General features: G+C 36.4%; 2 protein-coding genes across 8 annotated transcripts in view; one reads left to right on the top strand and one right to left on the bottom strand.

The window, feature by feature from the left end:
- Positions 1 to 4,151, top strand: part of EEA1 (early endosome antigen 1) — a 138,577-nt gene extending 134,426 nt beyond the window's left edge. For both annotated transcript variants that reach the window (XM_004459819.3, XM_012525662.4), the window contains one exon: positions 590 to 4,151. In XM_004459819.3, coding sequence (XP_004459876.1) covers positions 590 to 712 — 123 coding nt within the window. In that variant the 3' untranslated portion in view covers positions 713 to 4,151. The remainder of the gene's footprint in view (positions 1 to 589) is intronic.
- A 58-nt stretch (positions 4,152 to 4,209) lies between these two features.
- Positions 4,210 to 19,534, bottom strand: part of PLEKHG7 (pleckstrin homology and RhoGEF domain containing G7) — a 55,741-nt gene continuing 40,416 nt past the window's right edge. For 4 of the 6 annotated variants that reach the window (XM_023589202.3, XM_023589203.3, XM_023589204.2 and 1 more), the window contains 6 exons: positions 19,130 to 19,245; positions 18,705 to 18,798; positions 13,469 to 13,548; positions 11,102 to 11,255; positions 7,519 to 7,616; positions 4,210 to 6,504 (listed from right to left, as the gene is read on the bottom strand). In XM_023589202.3, the coding sequence (XP_023444970.2) occupies positions 6,397 to 6,504; positions 7,519 to 7,616; positions 11,102 to 11,255; positions 13,469 to 13,548; positions 18,705 to 18,798; positions 19,130 to 19,245 (650 nt within the window). In that variant the 3' untranslated portion in view covers positions 4,210 to 6,396. Of the gene's footprint in view, positions 6,505 to 7,518; positions 7,617 to 9,353; positions 9,615 to 11,101; positions 11,256 to 13,468; positions 13,549 to 18,704; positions 18,799 to 19,129; positions 19,246 to 19,534 lie in introns of those variants that run through there. The other 2 variants (XM_023589208.3, XM_023589207.3) reach the window with 2 other exon arrangements.

The following is a 19,534-nucleotide window of genomic DNA, read 5'->3' as shown; positions in this document are numbered from 1 at the left end:
ACTACAAATATGAAATTCAACTTCATGCATCTAGTTTCTGGTGAACATATGAATTTAATTTTATAATATTAAAGTCAAGCATTGCCTTCCTACTGAGTTATTATCTGGGATGGTCATTTTCTGAACCAGTGCTTCAGTATTAAGAAATATGTTTTATCCATCACTGGGTTCTTTGAAAGGAAGAAAAAGCAGAGAGAAAAAATATATATATATATTCTAAATAATACCATCATTATCATGTGAGATTCAAGTTTACATTCAACGTTTGGTGAATACGATTAGTTTTTTATCTGGTGGGGGTACTTTATTAACATTTAAAAAAAATGCCTCGTAGGGTTCTTTTGAGAATTTCATTATATAATCCATATAAAATGTTTTGCATAGTGTCTGATAAATAAGCATTCAATAAATGTTATTTTTATCTTAATATCACTAAAGGATTAAATTAACATTGAAGTATCATTAAATAATACACTAATACTTGAAAGTTAGTATATCTTCACAGTGACATTGACAATATTCATGTAGTCTCATAATTCCTTCTGTAAAATTTTTATGTTTGAAATTGTTTAATTTTTATCATTTACAGCATCATTGCAGACAGTGTGGAAATATCTTCTGTGCTGAATGTTCAGCCAAAAATGCCTTAACTCCTTCATCCAAGAAGCCTGTTCGTGTTTGTGATGCATGTTTCAATGACTTGCAAGGATAGTGAGTTATCAAAATATCAGAGTAATATTACACTAACATTAGATTTTAAATAAATGTACTTAATAGAGTACTTGGACTACTATTTGATTTGGACAGTGGTTGCAATACTAGACCAAATTAGAACTGGTATATTTTGAAATGTTATCAATATCAAGTAAAACTCTTCTATTTTTGTGAAACTTGGGCTCATCTTTCATTACTTTTTTTCCATTTAGCCCCCAGAACAGCTTTCATTAGAATTAGCCAATGAAATGTAAATAAACTTTGGACAGAAAATAGCAATGTATTTTTTTATTAAATATAATTTCATTGTTCACAAATGACGAATATTATTCCATAGCTTACTTTTTTTTGCTCCCAAATTCAATGTCCAAAAATGTACATGGATAATGTATCACTTGTTGCTGTTTTGTTGCACAATAACACATTATTTTAAATATTCTTTGTGAAGTCCCGACAGAACTATAAAACTTTTTGACTATCTTTTTCCTTTATATATAGGTCCATGGCTCAATTGTACTGTTATGTTATAAATATACTACTTGGGAATTCTAAATACAGTTTATTTAAAAGTATGTATTAACCTTGAACTCAAACATGGTTTTGTTTTCTTGGGTGGATTTTTTGAAAACGTCTGTAAAATCAATTTGCTTACTTTATGGTTATCTTGGGGTTGTATTTTGAAGATAAGGGTTATTTTTTCTTTTTCTTGTCCTTTCTATCTCACTTTTAAACTCCTTCATACTCTTCATTAAAAATCCTACAATGCTCCCAGCCTTCCCTCCAAGTGGAGGATGAATAATAGAAATTGCGTAATGGTTCTATTCTCAGTTTCTTGAAAGTGGGAAGTCTTCTGAGGTTAGCCTTTATATTATACCCTCATCTTGTCTCTCCAGCATCTCCAGGAATCTAAGTGTGTGCTTTTTTTTCTTTAATGGATCTACTCTTTTCCTTTATTTGGTTTAATCTTTCCAAGCATAGCTCAGCTTTGCTGTAATTGTTTTCTAATTTTGCATCATAAAGCAAGCAACTGATATTGCTATAATCTTATCTGTAAAAACAAAATCTTAAAAATGGTAAGGAGACATTAAATATTTTACTTTATATTTTCTTCTCACCTAATGTGTAAAGCTGACAAATCTTCAGTGATTCTGAATTTGGGATTCCTTATCAACTAGGAAATCTTTCTGCTTTGCAAATACAATGCTGTGAAATTACCTTGAAGTAACAGCTGGAGAATAAAATATTGCCAAAAGTAAATGTATTCAGCAATCCCAAAGTAATAATCATAACTGAAATGAAATGCCTATACACCTTGAGGATAATTAAGAATTAGCTTATTTTTATGCTGAACAATGGAATTGAACTTTAACTCATCATAGTCTCATTAATTTGGAAAATTGGAAAACATCTGAAGAGAGAAGCCAGCATTAATTGTGGTTTATTACTCTTCCTAGAGAAGAACTGTAAAGTTAGGAATTTGTTCAGTGTCGTTATTAGGTAACAATAACAGGGAAGGATGGGAGTTAATATTTCACTTGCAAAAAATAGTTTATGATATATACTTGTTTTCAAATATCATGCCGAAATGAAATTATCATGATATCTAAGACATATATAAAATAAAAAGTGATCACCATATATTTTTAAGTAATCCAGTAAGTAAACCCTGTTGTCAATAGGTAATAAGGATACTAATTGAGTACCCTGGAGTTGGATAGACATATATCCTTGCGCATATATAATGAAGAAATAGAATGCTCTTCATTTTTTAAAAAAAAAGTTGGATAATATAAACTGAGCTAAAATTATTTAAGCATTTTAATATACTTACAAATCCTTTCAAATAGGCTTAAGTCTATACTTTTACATAAAAGTAACTTAATATGTTGGAAAAACTCAGTCACTGACAATTTTTAAAAGGTATTTGTTCACTAAAGAAAATTTGTTTTATCTCCTATAATTGGATGCACTGAAGGCTTTCTCTCTGCACCACCCCCCACTCTCACCTCTATGCACATGTTCACAAAAACATTTTAGGGACAACAAAGGAAACTATATGTGTTTGAGGGATTATCTAGTTTTTGTCTACTTAATCTCATTTAACAGGTCCTGAATAATTTACTATGGGCTACTATACTGATAATAATATAATGAAATCCAACATTTTTGCTATTAACTCTCACCAACTTAAGGTGTTTTGAAAACAAAATTAAAGTATTTTTTTTCTTTTTAATTAACAAGTTGTCTTCTCTGAGTTTTTATTGGCTATACATTTTAGATGTTTGTTGGTACTATTTGTCAGTGCATGGGAGCTGACACAAGTTCCAGCTCTTGGCTCTCATGCAAAGCTTATTGGCATTTTGTGTTAATAAATTCCAAACCACAGCACAGAGTTAAAATCAAAACGTGCTGGGTTAGTATTCAATAAAATAACAGGATTTTTTAAAAAGAAAGAAGACAAAGCTGCTGGTATAGGGTTTGTTTTGTAGGGAAGAAAAGAGGGAAACAAACACAAAAACCTCAACATGGTATACAAATACAATTTTGTTCAACTACCTCTTAATGTGGAATTAGCTAGTTTAATAGTTTACTCATAGTAATGTTAACTAGTAACTGCCAAATTCGTTAGTTTCCTGTTACATTTAAAAAAGTCTTTATGATTATTTTATATAGTTTTAAGAACTTTAAAGCCACTTTTTTTTAACCTTGCATTTGCATAAAAAATGTTTAGCTTTAAGTGAAGAGCATATTATGATCATATATTTTGATATTCATGACCTGTTTTGACTATAGCAGTTTTTTTTAATGCACTTTGGCTATAAAACAATGGATCATTTGATCCATAAGATTTAAATGTGCCATCAATTTGTACTCCTAGACATGGGCTTGATGAATGGTATTCTGTAATTATAATGTGCCACACATTATTGTCTTAATTGCCCTTTGCCTGAATTTAAATGATCAATTTGTTATTGTTGCAGATGTGAATATTGTGCATAAACTTACTAATATTATGTAAAATTGTATAAATAGAATTGGAAATAGCTAAGTTCCGTCTGTGTAGAAGTAATGATTCATTGTAATATGATGCAGTTATGTATATGATATTCTGTACTTCCTTGAACTGGATCATATATGCATAGTTTCTGCAGATACTTTTGCATGAATATTAGTTTTTGGATTCATTATTTGTATTGTATTTACTACTTGTGATCATGTAGTTGTGCCTTATTTTGTGAGAGAGTTTAGCTCAGTAAATACTGTAATTTCTAAACTCAGTGATTGGAAACTTATCGACTATAAATATATCTGATAAATTACACGACTCAGCATTTAAATCTGTATAGAGAACAATGGAAGGATCCTTACTGAACTGTTGCTTTTGTTTTTTTAATATGTTAAAGATATGATATTAAAAGAATAATTTCTTTCTAGAAGATGTATTCTGTGTGAAAATTATTTTGTCCATTTAAAAGAGAGAGTTCAAGAACTAGCCATTTTGTATTAACTTTATTTACAGAATATTAGAACTTTGACAGTGATTATATTTTAAATGTTCAACCTGGGACAGTTATTAAGTTCATGATTATAAGAAAAATTATTCTTCATGCTGTTTTTCTTGAGACATTTCCTTTTGTTTCCATTTGGTATTGTGGAAAATTAACAAAACTAAAAAGAAAAAAATTTTGAATTAATCCCTTCCTTCATTATATTTATAAGTTTAATATCCAGCTGCCCACTTAAAAATAATTTTCTAGGGGAGCAGATATAGCTAAAGTGGTTGAGCACCTGCTTCCCATGTATGAGGTCCTGGGTTCATTCCCCAGTACCTCCTAGACCAAATTAAAAAAATAATTTTTTAAAGGCTCAATGTACCATTGTTTTTTTTTGCTGTTTTTGCCCTGGGAACCAAGATTCCAGAATTTTTTTTCCATTTCACTCTAATGTGTTCCCCTTTGAAGAGTGTTATGCATATATACTCAAGCACTTAATACATAATCTATTAGCTGTTTTTTATGCTTTATGTTAATTCAGTTACTGTTATCTTTCTAATGACATTCAAAGGGGGAAAACTGGTCCTTTCTACATATAAATGCGTGGCTACTGGACTCATGGGATAAAGGAATCTTGAGAGATCCCCTAGTCCTCATCCATACCCCTCCTCTTAGGTCAGCTTTTATCTAAAAATCCCTGAAAGATGATTGCTAATTTTGTTCTAGAAATATCCATCCTTTTTAGCCAGAAGCATCTAATTCTTCTCCTGCATAAATATTGTCTGGTCCTGTACATAGTTGTGTTCAATCCCATCCAGAGCCCATCTCCAAGTATTCAATTGAAGTCTGTTCTCTCCTTCTTTGCCTATCCCCATGCCCCATTTATTCTTAGCCTTTAACTAATTATTGCTTTCCAGATTTTCCTTTTAATTTCACCTACTCCTAAGAAATGTCTCATCTTATAAAGAGATGATGGTCCTCCATTCTAGTAGTGCTCAGCCCTTGCACAAGAGCCTCATCACTGCACTTGTCAGCACTGCCTTGTTTGCATTTTCTTCAAAGATGTGTACCCCACTTTCCCACATTCCATCCTCTCTATTCCATTCTTCAACTTGAAGAGCTCAATTAAGGTATCATTTGTCTTGCAGTCAAATTTGATAAATTTACTATTTCCATTTTGAAAATTACAAAAGATACTATGCTTGGAATTGAAGTTTGTATACTTCCATTTGATATGATCTGACCCTAATAAATATATCCTTAAATGCAGTTAATAATTTATGTCCCTATACAACAATAATTCACAAGTTCCATTTATGATAAAAGTAAACAAAGTTCCAAATCTTAACAAATGAAAGTTTCAAATCTTGCCAAATAAAATTTAAAGTGACTATATTGTGTGAACACACACACACTCAAAACTGGAAAATATTTTCATGACAAACACCTTCAACCTTCAAAAAATGAGGTTAAGTGAAAGACAACTTACTATAAAAAGCTCATGTAAAAGTATTAACTGGTGGAATTTGTTTTTTCATTTCTTAAAATAATGGAATATAGTTTGGGAGTTTTCTACTTCCAAATTAGAATATTATAAAATATACCTGAGATAAGCAAACTGTTGGGGAATAGGAATTAGAAAACTTCTATTAACATGTAGGCCTTAATATATTAAAAGTACAATTAAACTTGTATCAAAAGAATTATCACTATGTTTGAGGTAGGACTATAAAGCAGTAAGACTGATTTACAAGCCTGGTAGGAAAATCGATTTCATTATTTTACGACACACCAAGTAAGATGCTAGAATTCATAATTAAAGGCAAGTATTGGACATTGTTTTCTTTTTCCATTTATCTTATTATTCACCCTTTATAAATTATAGTAGCACCACACTTCACTCACACCTCATGCAAGCATGACTGAAATATAAGATAGTTCAGATATCAGTATATGCTTGTCAAGAAATTCCTGAGTTCAAATTTGTTGCAGTCATTATTCCTCTATAATTACTGAGGATTTTCCTAGCTCAAAATTTCAAATTCTGGAATTCCTTTAAGATGCACATTTCCTTTTAGCTCGTCACTAGATAAGTGTTATAAAAGCTTGAATGAAAGACTACCGTAAGTCCTAATGTCTAAAAAGGTATACCACAGCTTGTTTTAGGTTCCTAAATTGTTTTAGCTCCCTAAATTTCAGAGGATTCTGAAGACAATGTAAATAAAGATTGTTTTTTGGTTTTCTGACTCTTGGTGAAGCAAGAGATTGCTGCTGTTATTTGTGCCATCCAGGCTTTCTGTAAAAAAAAAAAAAAAAATAGAGAAAAAGTGAGATTAGAATGTTAAACTAACAATTTCTCACATATTTGGATTAATATTTTCTATTGTATTTATTGACTTGCTTTGTAAAACTGGAGACTACCATTTGCATACATGTCCCATTTTCTTTCTTACATCCAATATATCATAAATATCTCTAATCACATATGAAGATGCCAATGGATTAAATGACTTTGGTATGCACAGTCATGAGTAATCAAAGCACCATGATAGTCTATGATGACTAATTAGAAAAATAAGTACTGAGAATAAATATGGTTTGAAAGTTGAATTTCTTAAATTTCCATTTTTGTGGAAATAGAGATTTGTAACAGTGCCATAATTGGACAAAAAGGACTCTGGGAGAAGTGACCCAGTAAATTAAGTCCTTAAGAATAATGCAACACAGTATCTATTGTGTGGGCGTATTATTGCTGTGATAAAAGCCTGGGGTGGGGGAGATAAAAATAGAAACTTCTGTGATAAACTGAGGTCAGACAGGTAGTTGCTCTTTCGACTCCATAGCTGTAAAAACAATGGCATATTTTCAAAGGCTGAAGGACCGACTTGACATGGTTCATCATTGCAGCAGCCCCCTCCCTTAAGCTGTTATTACATTATTTGCATACTGGAATTGAAGTATCTTGAAAGTTCATCATGCAAGTGAAAGCAGTTCTTCCCTAATCTTCTGCAGAAACTGCAGATCTTGGAGGCAGTTTGGGCTACTGAAGCAGAAAATGAGGGAGGCTGGGCCAGCTCTACCAAGTGTGAGGAAACAGTCCACTCAGGTCTCTCTGAGCCAGGTAAGGACTGGATGTCGCTCCCAACCCACCAACTTCTCCAGTTCCCAAAGAGGGTGGGGAGATATGCAAAACTTTCCATTCATTATTACTTTTTTTTCTTTCATTCATTGCTACTTAAGAATCTTGGGGCAGGATTTTTTTCCTTCTTACACTTTGGAGAACCAAAATCTATACAATTAAAATACATACTTTGAGATTTTCCGTTTGGGCTTGTAATAAGAATGCTGCTATACACTGTCGATATCTGTTTTCATGTTGTATAAGGAAAGCATTTTTCAGTCCAAAGACTAGAAATAAAAGATAAAAAGTCAAATCCTGTCATGTGAAATTCAGAGTTATTTCTTAGTGCAAGAACTTCTGTTGTTTGTTTCAGTGAGGGTGGGAGGTTTAAGTAGATTACCAAAAAACAAACAGAACAACCCAAAAATCCAAATAGAGCCCATTAGAAACTGAAAACACTTTCTTCCTTAGTAATGACTTCTGGGGCTTGGTGAAATACAGCTATGGTTTAAGTGATGGAAAATGGGCTCCATCTCATAGAACAAGCTAAGCATATTGAGCATGTTAAAGACATGTTATATGGAGCAATTGTTACTTTTTTGTTCCCCACCACTCCTTTTTAAAATGTTTCATTTATTTTGGTATTTAAAGGGCAGTCACATCAAAACAAGGTTTTAAAACAAATTAGGATATAGTAAAAATGCAAACATCACCTGAATGCTTCCCAAGAAGCCAAGAAAAGCCCCCCAAATTGACTAAAATAAAATCCAACATCAAATTAAATGAAATATGAAATAAAACAAAAAGCAGCCTTGTTGGTATGGTTTCTGTGTTTGCAAAAGAAACTGATTGTTCTGTCATTCCCTAGCTGTTCTCTTAAATGACAGGAGAAACTGGGAGAGCAGATTCCTTATCTATATGGCAGGAACTCTTCCTTGATTTATTAATACAACTCAGGGAATAAAATTCTGCTGTCTACACAGTCTTTCTATAGGCAGTTTATGTTTAGAAGCAATAAGGTTGTCATCTGGTCATGACAAGTATTACAAAGAGAAGGAAGAGAGCAACTGGGTTTTTGTTTTGTTTTGTTTTTGCTGGTTGATCATTCAGCTGATGCTTGCCCACTGTCATTGTTTTTAATTGCTGAAGTCTGTGAATTTATCTGAGGCAGGTGGGGCCCCTTTTAGAATGAAAGTAAAAGGAATACTTTTATTTTCTTAACTGCAATAACTATTCCACTGTCATAGATTATACTCAGAACATGCTAAACCTCATGATTCCTAAATTTTTCTATTGCAAAGTTTGTTAAGGTCATGGAATTCTGTCCAGATTTTCTGGGGTCAGGAGACTTGAACACTCTAAAATGACTTTCTGGAAAAAAGATCTAACTGTATTTGTTTTACTCCCCAATTCTCCTCCTTATAAATTCCTATAGCAAGTGAGGCTTTAAAGATCAGAATGTTGTTGTTGGCTACTTTTTGGAATCCATTTCCTCAAAAAATTCTAAATGTAGTTCTAATTTATTCAAATCACTCATCTGTTTGGTTTGTAATATGGGTACAAGGAGCTTAATAAGGAAAAGGACCTACAATGGTCTGTAAAATAAATTAAGGAGATAATATATGGGTATGAATGACTCTTTTTTCCTGACATTCTAATATAATAATTGGCACCACTTATTGAGTATTTACTATGTCCTAGACACCATGCTATATTTTTGCCCATTTTGTGTCATTTAAGCCACAAAGCAACTGTCTAAGGTAGCTCAGCTGATTCTCACTTTACAAAGGAGGAAACAGATTAATTTGCCCAGGGCCACCGAGTTTGCAAAGGAGATAGTCAGGATTTGCAACTAGATTTCTGTCACTCCAAAATTCAATCTCTTCTCCCCCCACCCCTTTGTTCTTTTCCATTCTCCAGCTTTTGTTCCTCATGTATCTGAACAGTCAATACACCAGAGGAATGAGAAATACAAAAAACAAAAATATGAGATGGCAGTTACAAATCAGAAAATAACAACAAAATGGATACAACAATAGTTTATTTTTAAAAAGCGTTCTCATTTTAAATAAAGGAATGGAGTGGGGGAAAACATGCATCTCCTGACAATCCAATGATGTCAGAGTCCCCTTGAAGTCCAGTTCTGAAAGTTGGCAGGACTGTGGCTAAACTGAGTTTGCCAATTGGCCATTAGCCGGAGCTTATTCTTCTCTTTGCCTTGGAGGTCAGGGCATCTTCCTCCCCTCAGGTCCATTTATCATACGGGAATCTTTAATTATACCCACCTGTTGAAGGAGTAAATTCCTGGCATAAGATTCCCTCTACTATGATTCTTTTTCCCAAGAAAAAGTATTGTAAACCAAAGGACAGAAAAGAAAAAAAGGTGGTGGATTTCTGGACGTCACTTGTGAATCTCTGCCTTACCAACATCACTGTGTGATCCAGTGAGTGGGGAAGAGGATCACAGTGGAGGTGGCTACATCCACCAGGGAAAGATTTTGCTCCCCTAAGATATCCTTTTTTAGGCTTGCGGGCTGAAAAGCCCCCCTGGCTTATGCAAACTTTGGTCAATATAGGCCATGATTAGTCCCAGTCAATCAATATGAAAGGACCTAAGGCATGCCAAGGTCACTTCTCAGTAATTCCTATTAGAGGAGGAATAGATATTGGAGGCAGAAAGAAATTTCTAGATGTAGGTTTCCCCTCAGCAGAACCCTTTCTGCTCTGGGGTAGAGAGGTTGCCTCCATTCATGAGTTAATATATGAAAAGCATTTAAATATATAATTTAGTTACAAATGTAGCTGTAGAAGCATTTGCTGTTATCCTTGTGAATTCATTCATCAGTCATTAATGTTTTCTCTACTATATATGGATAAGGTCAGTACTGTGCTAGTTACTGAAGCTTGGACTGGCAATCAGGGGAAGGGTGAGTGCTCCCTATTTTCCTGTTCCTCCCATGAGACAGGAGGCAATCCCCTCTGCCTGGCTTCAGTTGCTCTCCTACCCAATTCATTGGCCTCTACCCAATGTCTGCTTCCTCCTTAACACTGCCACCACCAGCACTGAAGAGACAGAAATGCCCTTCACATCCATCAGGTCCCAATAGGCAGTTCAAAGGAGGTTTCCTCTCAGAGGATGCACTACTCTTTAACTATTCTGAGAACTCCCAAAGGCAAGGGCTGTTCCTTGTTCAGCTTTTTATCTCTGGACTCTGCAGAGTGCCTGGCTTTTAGGAGACATGCCTGAATAGATGAATAAAAATGTTATCTATTTCTACTGTGATGTATGTGTATATGTCTGCACCCACATATATTATATTTACCTGTGTTCTTCTGCCATATTTCTTTCTATAGAGCAAGAGTAATAAAATAATTTATATTTGCAAAGCACAGCATGGTTTAGTGGTGCTTTAACAAGAGCAATAAAACCAATACTGATGATATAACAATAATAATAGCTATCATTTATTGAATGCTTTGTATATTTAATTCTCATAACAATCCACTGATGTACATTCCTATTTCATCAAGAGAAATGTGTGGCTTAGAAAATTTAAGTGCTTTGCCAAGGTCACACAGTTGTCAAGTGGCAGAGTTTGTCTAAGGCTCTTTCCATAACTAATTTCTAGAGCAAATGATATATAACCACGTGGGAAACCCATATTGTCTTTTATGAAAACTTAAATTGGATTCATATGCTGCAGACAAAAAAAGCCAACATAAAACTCTGTGATAACAAACAGATAAACTGAATGATGAAGAAAAACCATACCTGATATGTGGAGTGGATCAATATTTTTGACAACCAATCTATCTAGTAGAATGGGTTGATCAAGCACTGTACATGAACCACCCTCTTTTATTACTGTTTGCAGTTCAGGAGTAAGTGAAGGACACATCAAACCAGTGTCTGAGCCTCCAAGTTTCTGAAATGAAAGAGGAAAATAATACAGTGAATAGAAGATAAATAATTTATGAGGTGCACAGAACTAAAGTACATCCTTAAGCACTTCTAAGATCCTTAGCAGTTGTTTGAAATCCAACTTACTATTCTTTCTGGATCTTGAAAATTATTTCCCCAAAACATAGTGATTTTAGCATAATATTTCTGATCAAGTTTAATTATCTAAATAATTGTTGGCCTCCCATATGAGGAAACATTTTGATCATCATCATATCCATGGGAAGATCTTCATTCCTAGTATCATAACCCCTCAGTAGAATTGAGTTGATGAGAAAGAGAAGCTTCATTTTGGCCAACTGTATGCATGGGATCTACTCTTAGGCAAAAATAAGTTCTATGCTCTGAAATTTTTTATTTACTATTTTTAAAAATTTCTCTCCCTTTCCTACCCCCAATCCCCAGTTGTCTGCTTTCTGTGTCCATTCACTGTGTGTTCTTCTGTGTCCGCTTGTATTCTTGTCAGCGGCCCCCGGAATCTGTGTCTCCTTTTTGGTTGCGTCATCTTGCTGTGTCAGCTCTCCACTTGTGTGGCCCCATTCCTGGGCAGGCTGCAGTTTTTTCACACTGGGTGGCTCTCCTTATGGGGCACACTCCTTGAGCATGGGGCTCCCCTAGGCGGGGAACACCCCTGCGTGGCACAGCACTCCTTGCGTATATTAGCACTGCGCGTGGGCAAGTTCATCACACGGGTCAGGAGGCCCTGGGTTTGAACCCTGGACCTCCCATGTGGTAGGCGGACACTCTATCCATTGAGCCAAATCCGCTTCCCTGCTCTGGAATTTTTAAATCATTGAAATAGTTTTAAATATATAAGATGATAAATTTTAAAAGGGTATAAAAGATTATGATTTATGTATATATATACATATATACATATATATATACACATATATAAAACCTCATAAAACAAAGTGGAGTATAAAACTGAAGTCTTTATTTTGGAGTCAAGTTGTGATATCTGAAATCAAAATATTACCTTACAATATAGTTGTTAGGGCTGCCACTAATTCTTGTGCCCTGGTTTGTGCCATTATTGGAAGGGAAGGTTTTTGAATGGGGTGGAGATTTTTCAGAGCTTGGCTTGTTCAGACCTGCTAGTCAGGGTAGCTTAAAAGAAGAAGCCATAGAGAATCTAAAACAGTGACTCAATTTTCTCCAACCTCCACTCTCTCCCCAACCACAGATCAGCTATTCATAGATTGATTAATAGGTGTCTATTTTATTGCTTAATAATTTTTCAATTATTTAGCTCAACTACCCAACATGGCATCCAGAAGTTTAGTTTATTAGAAGATACGAGATATCTAGTCTCATGATGTTAGCATATCTGTAACAGTCTAGATATTTGGTAAAGAAGTGAGTGGAATAAAGCAACATTAGATGTCTCTAATAGCTTAAGACATTTTATAGCTCCTTCTCCCACCTTAAAGAGCCTTAGAGGAGCCCCCCTCTCTGATACTGCTCACATACACCGTTCAGGGATGGGACTGTGGAGCAGGAGATCAGATGGAAAGCGTTTCGTGGACTACAAGACCAGTGGCTTAATGGGTAGCAAAAACAATGATAGCAACAACAATAGTGATTACCCATGATAAGTAATGTAAGAAACCCCCATTCTCTGAAGAGACCTTGGGGCTCGAGCCCCCAGGGGGGCTTATTTTGTCCGTGTCATCAGCGGTACAATGTGTTTGGCTTCTGCAGTCTTACCTAGAAGGATACTGAAGGATCAAGGCTCCCTCCCCCTCCCAACCTCCAAATCATCATTTCTCAGGCACGAGAGGAGCTTTCCAATGGGGACGCGTGGTGGTTGCCACCTCGGCACGTGTTTGCAGGCAGTTTAGAGCTCCCTCCCAGTCCAGCAGTTCTGGTTGTGTCCAATTTGGAAAAGGAAAAGGCCAATAGAGGCAATGGTATTTGGGGCTCCTTTGCTTAGGCAGATGAGGCATTAAGTCTCATGGCTTTTGGGCTAAGGTGTACTAAAAGCACACTTCCTTAGATATCCTCAAGAAATGTAACATGCTCCCCCCTCCCTCCCCCAGGTCAGAGGTATACAAATACAAGAGTCAATATTTTATAACGTCTCCGTTTTTAGAGGGTGAAATATGATCTGATGTATAAGAATCTTTTATATTTTAATATAACTCATGAAAGTGGTTAGAAACAGCAGCATCTTACCTTTTTGTTGCGCTTCGTTTTTGTAACTAAGAGGAAATCGTCAAATAGAAACAGATAAGCATCTAGGACTCTTGTGCTTTCTGAAGAAAGAAAGAGAAGGTGAAATGGGGCCCTGAAATAGCAAGCAAAAGATTTTTTTTTCCTTAATCAAAAAACTCCCTAGAAAACAAAACAGGGTGTTTACTATGGTCAACCAGGCTTGCAGGTAAGGGATGTCCAGGCACCTGGGTCAGAAAACAGGTTTGTCCCTAAATCTACTTATTTCCCAAGTTTGGACGATATGTCTATATGTGTTTAAATAGTCTCCACTGACCTTTATATATATTTTCAGCCTTTGCTATAATCACTTTTGTAGCTACTTAAGGAAAATAGGCTTTTTTACTTTTCCCTGGGAAAGTATTTCAGAGTTTGTTTCAAATCAAATATCAATGTAAGGTCTCTACTTCCCTCTTTTACTCTCTCTCTCAGAAAAGAAGTAGGTAAATTTAAATAATTTCAGAAGGAAAGGCAGTTCATTGAAAGGGGTACGTGGCAAATGCCTAAAGTAAATATAGAAAAATCCAGTAAATATTCTGTTTATTCTATTTCATTATTTTTTATTTATTTTAGAAGTACTTTCCCATAAGTTTATTTATTTTAGAAGTACTTTCCCATAAGTTTATTTATTTTAGAAGTACTTTCCCATAAGCTTTCACCCCTGGAAGCTAGGTGGCTAAAGTTATATTAATAGGTAAAATATTTAGGATATACTTCTAACTCCTCACCTTCTTTAAGTTAGAGGAAAGATTCTATATTTGCATAGAAAAGAAATCATATATTTTATTCAATTTTGAGTCCTCCTTGAACAATTTTTATTTCACTACTACCATAAGCTTTCCTTTTCACAAAGCAGGCTGTGGCAAAGTCTGCTGGTTGTCCTTGATAAACCATTTCCCTCTTTTTTCATGGTAATGAATTTCGGCAGAAAATAAAGATTCTGTTTCCCAACCTCCCCTAATTATGACCGAGCGACTAACTTTGATCCCTGCAATGTGAGCGAACATGTGCCATACTGACTTTATCCTGAAAGAGCAGGTGCCCTCCTGTCACCTTCTCCCCTGCCCAGTGGCTAGAATGGAGAAGCGCTGGCATGCCATCTTGGGTCACACTGAAGAAAGTAATGCCCTACGGCTAGCAGAGCAACAAGGCAGAAGGAGACTGGGTCCCTGATCACCTCATGGAGTAGAGCTGTCCTATTGCTCGGAATTTCACATGAGAAAGAAATAAACTTTTATCTCTTAGTGATCCTTAACTGTCTCTGTCTCTAGTAGGGGAATCAACATCCTAACAAATACCTAGCATGAGCAATGGGACATTTAGATAATGCTAGTGCTTCAAGACCCATTTGATTTTGTTCTGCCCACCTTCAGTCACACATATATGAATTAGGTAGGTGATCGTGGTCAAGAAGGACATAGTATTTGTTTTCTTCTAATTTCAAGTCTTCTATTTTCACAAACAAGCAGTGACTCCTCTGCTTGGTCCTTGACTTCATTCTAGGGAATGGTGATGATTTTAACTCCATTTACTGATGTCCTAGTTTCCTACCAAGCAGTCAACAGGTGCCGAGCACTGACTATGCATCACTAAGGCAGAATCCCTGCCTTGAAGCATATCAAACATGTCAGCAAAATTTAAAATAAAATAAATTCAGGAATGGATAATACTAAAAAGAAAATAGGGTAATATGAAAGGGAGTGATTGAGGAGATGTTTGTAAGCATAAAGTCAGACTGTTCACATGTATTATCCCAGCAGTCTGAGGCTAGGACAGGCTAGTCAAAATTTTAACCAAATGATTACATTCTGCTTAACTAATGAACACTGTGGGTCTGAAAGTCTGCTTAAATGGTACACAACCTGATCTGAGGTTTATGAATTTTTGCATTTCTATATCATCTAGATCTTTACATTTTCTCATAGTCTTATTGTGTCATTAGAGAATGGAACAGCATTATTGACATATTTCAGTTCTGTAGTAGCTTGAACAAAATACATTCTTTAGGTATCACAGCTGCTGGATGACCATATTTGTCTACTTTCATACTTTATCTAGGAATATCAGTTTGTGGGGAAAAACACATTTGTGAAGGGGATGCGGTACTGAAGTTCAAGGGGAAGTATGGTTCAGGGTACCTATGCTCCATAACTTATGAAATCTTGTATTTTCTGGGATTAGAAAACAAGAAAATACATTTATTTGGTTACAATAGCACATTTTTTAAGGCTGGAAGCAATTTTGAAACACAACCCCCTATATAAGTGTTTGGTATTGTGGCCATGATTGTCATCATCATTTTCTATCATCATCATCATCATCAACAACAACACTTACAGAAGAGGTTTAGGGAATTTCAACAATTTTCCCAAAGACCTCAGTGATGCTAGATTCCCTGATTCTTGGTCCCATGTTTTCCATTCAAAATGACATCTTCTAACACTATTACCCCCACCTCTGCCAAATCTCGATGCAGAACATTAACTTTGTTTTGATACTACACCATATAGAGCCTCCCTCTCTGATGAAATTCAGTACAGCATATATTAAACAAGCTGTAATGGTGTTAGTGATGTTATGTAATTCATCCCCATTCTACTACATGTGACCCATCCAGAAACTTTTTTCTGGGGATTTGAATCTATCTCTTAAGTCTCCTTCTTAGGCCAGCTGTCACTCAGACTTCAATGATAAGCAACTGCCATCCCATGTGACGTGTGAATGCACATCCAACAAGGATTTTCACCAGAAGATGGTCATGTTCATCCAACTTCCATGTGACTTCTCATCATGCCCATAACTTAACCCCAATGTCAACTCCATGACCGCCCACCCCACCATTTCAGTGTCATTGACCAACCTTTCACTTGAAGGCATCTTTGACTCTTTGTTTTCTTCTTTGGTTGTCTTCTCAATCATAATGAGTTCCTGTTCTTGCCTTTAGAAATGTCTGTCTTATTTATCCACTTCTATCCATTCCCATTGCTAACATTTTGAGACCAGCAAATGCATCTCAACATATTGGAAACTGGTAGATAGAGTAGAGGGGTAGATCAAAATCTCTGCTAATTTTAAGATAGAGGCCAATTTTGGAGGAAAATGCATATGTTTTTACACAGAGCTGTGTTTTGCTTTATTGCTTTGATTTGGTTATGTCATCATAATATAATTATTTTGAAATTGAAAATCATAGTAAAGTTAACATTAAGTTTATAAAATGAGAGTCAGGGTGTACAGGGGGAGTACAGGATGAAATTGGTTGAGAAAGAGCCGAGGTTCTTCTCATCTCATCCTGCCTCACCACTGCAATTTTGGAGCTGGTCTCTGCTTTGTTGTCTTCCTCTACACTATTTTATGTATTTTATGTATTGCTTCCAGATAACTCTTTCTTAACCACCTTTATAAGCCTGGATTCAAGATGCCCCTGCTTGGTTTCCAAGGCAGTTGCTACAATTCTGGAAGCTCAGTAGACTGAGGCAGCTGCCAAGATAGGGAACCTCCCCGAGCCTTGATTCCTCATCTATAAGAAGAGATTAAACGTAACTTCTCTGTATAACTCACTGGAAGAGTACAATGTATGAAAGAGCACTTTGGCGTACAATGCTGGCATGTCTATCTCTACTATTAGGAAGTCGTGGATAGAGAAGATGCCCTAATCATTGTAGTTTTTCTGACATCTAGTGCAATTCCTAAAATACAGCAGATTCTTAGTAACATCTCTCCTCCAGATCTCACCCTACTATAAACAGGTAACCTCCCAACCTACATGGCTTCACACAGTGGGTGTCCAGTTAAGATTTGGGGCAGACATGAATGAATGAGGCAAATTGTATTTTGGTCAGGCTGGCTTCTTTGATAATCAGAACATTTCTTGAGCACTTATTTTGTGCCAATCATTGTTTCAAGTGCTGGTACATCTGAGAGCTCATTTAATCCTCACAGCAATAACAGGAAAATTGAAGCATGGAGAGGTTGCCGTAACTGGCCCAAGGCTCAGAGGCAGAAATGGTTGTGCCAGGGTGAGAACCAGGCTGTCGGTCTCCAGAACGCTCCCTCCTCATCACTCTGCTCTAAGGTATTCTCTCAGGTGGCTTCTGCCTCTGAGCCTTTCCTCTTGCTGTCCCCTTCACTCCCATCCTTCCATTGACCTCATCCTTCCTACCCCTGAAAGCCCATCTCCAGTCTTTTGCACTAAAGTTTTTCCTAGGTATGCCAGCCTCTCAGACTTTCTTCTTTTCTGAAATTATACTGCAGAGCTTAATGTTTGTTTTTTTTCCCCAACTATTTCGTTTACTCAACTCAAGGGAAAGGATTATATAGAACAACTATTTTATATCATCTGATGGTATCTCCTAAGCACAATGGATGGTACATAAGAGATTCTCAACAAACACTTGAGGCGGCTGACTTGGTCCAGTGGTTAGGGCGTCCGCCTACACATGGGAGGTCTGCGGTTCAAACCCCGGACCTCCTCGACCCGTGTGGAGCTGGCCCATGCGCAGTGCTGATGCACGCAAGGAGTGCCCTGCCACCCAGGGTGTCCCCCGCGTAGGGGTGTCCCCCGCGTAGGGGTGTCCCCCGCGTAGGGGTGTCCCCCGCGTAGGGGAGCCCCACGCGCAAGGAGTGCGCCCTATAAGGAGAGCCGCCCAGCGCGAAAGAAAGTGCAGCCTGCCCAGGAATGGCGCCGCCCACACTTCCCGTGCTGCTGACGACAACAGAAGCGGACAAAGAAACAAACAAGATGCAGCAAAATAGACACAGAAAACAGACAGCCGGGGGAGGGGGGAATTAAATAAATAAATAAATCTTTGAAAAAAACAAACAAAAATACTTGACAGGTTGAGTCCCAGCTCACAGGAAGATTAAATGATGATGATGATGATGATGATGATGATGATGATGATAGTAGCTAACACTGATTGAGGGCTGCTCTTCATATATGCTATTTCTTTTAATGCCAATCCTCTGAGATAGATACCCCTATTTTACAAATGGAGAGCACATAGCTAGTTACACTGTGAAGTATTCATTCAACTGGGGTTTGTTTGACTCCAGATGATGCTCTCTGAATGACATTTTTTACTGCCTTGGACCCAGGCAAAGGCAATTCAACCTACCCTTCCAACAGGAGCAATTAAACCAGCTTTCATTACAGTTACAAGGTAGGAAAGATGGGTTTTTAAAGGAATCAGTTATTTACCTGCAAGAGTTAACCTTCCTTCATAGAGGAGGTGTCGGTTGGTTGGTGACAAGATGTTTTCTGCCATGTGTTCTTTAAATATGTGTTTCAAGCACTTGCAAAACAAGGGATAGAGATTAGTGATCGAAAGAGAACATATTTAAGGAGTTAGGGCAATAAACCTTGACTAGGAAGTTTGCAACATTTGGAAATGCCAGTAGAGATGGAGAGCCTGGAAGGAATGGGAAAATCTTTCAGGACCATAATAGCATAATTGCCTCATCTCCACATATAAAATGCTACATGGATGAAAACTTTCTTTCTTGCTCAGAAGACTAGATTTATTCCTCAAGTGGACAGCGGGGGATTTGCTAAGATTATCATATTTCCACCAGAAAGCCAAACTCCCAGGAAGGGACTCAAAGCCTGCTTGCTCCATTTTGTACCTCTGGAATGAAAAACCTTTTGTCTCTATCCCAAAGCGGAGGCCATACTATAATCTCCTGTAGATGTCTAAATTTTTGGAAATTGTCAAGCCACTTCACTTTTCCTTCAAGATCCCCTGAAAGACAAGAAACGCCCAATGTATTTTTAAATGTATGTGACATTGCCCATGAATTCTAACCAAGATCCACAGTAATAATTTAGAGACATTGATTCCTCTGGAGCCAAACCTTACTTAGGTTCATTTAACATTGCTGTTTATTTAAAAATCTTAGAAACACTACCTAATTTGAAATCAGTCTCTTGCAGAGAGAATGAAGCTTAACTAATTTAATTCAGTAAGTTGGGAATGTATTGTGCATTTTTATTTCAAGAATACCAACAAAGCCCATAGTTTTCTCTTATTC

Source organism: Dasypus novemcinctus, chromosome 12 (assembly GCF_030445035.2).
Source record: "Dasypus novemcinctus isolate mDasNov1 chromosome 12, mDasNov1.1.hap2, whole genome shotgun sequence".
Classification (NCBI taxonomy): domain Eukaryota; kingdom Metazoa; phylum Chordata; class Mammalia; order Cingulata; family Dasypodidae; genus Dasypus; species Dasypus novemcinctus.
This window is presented reverse-complemented; position numbering and strand designations above follow the sequence as displayed.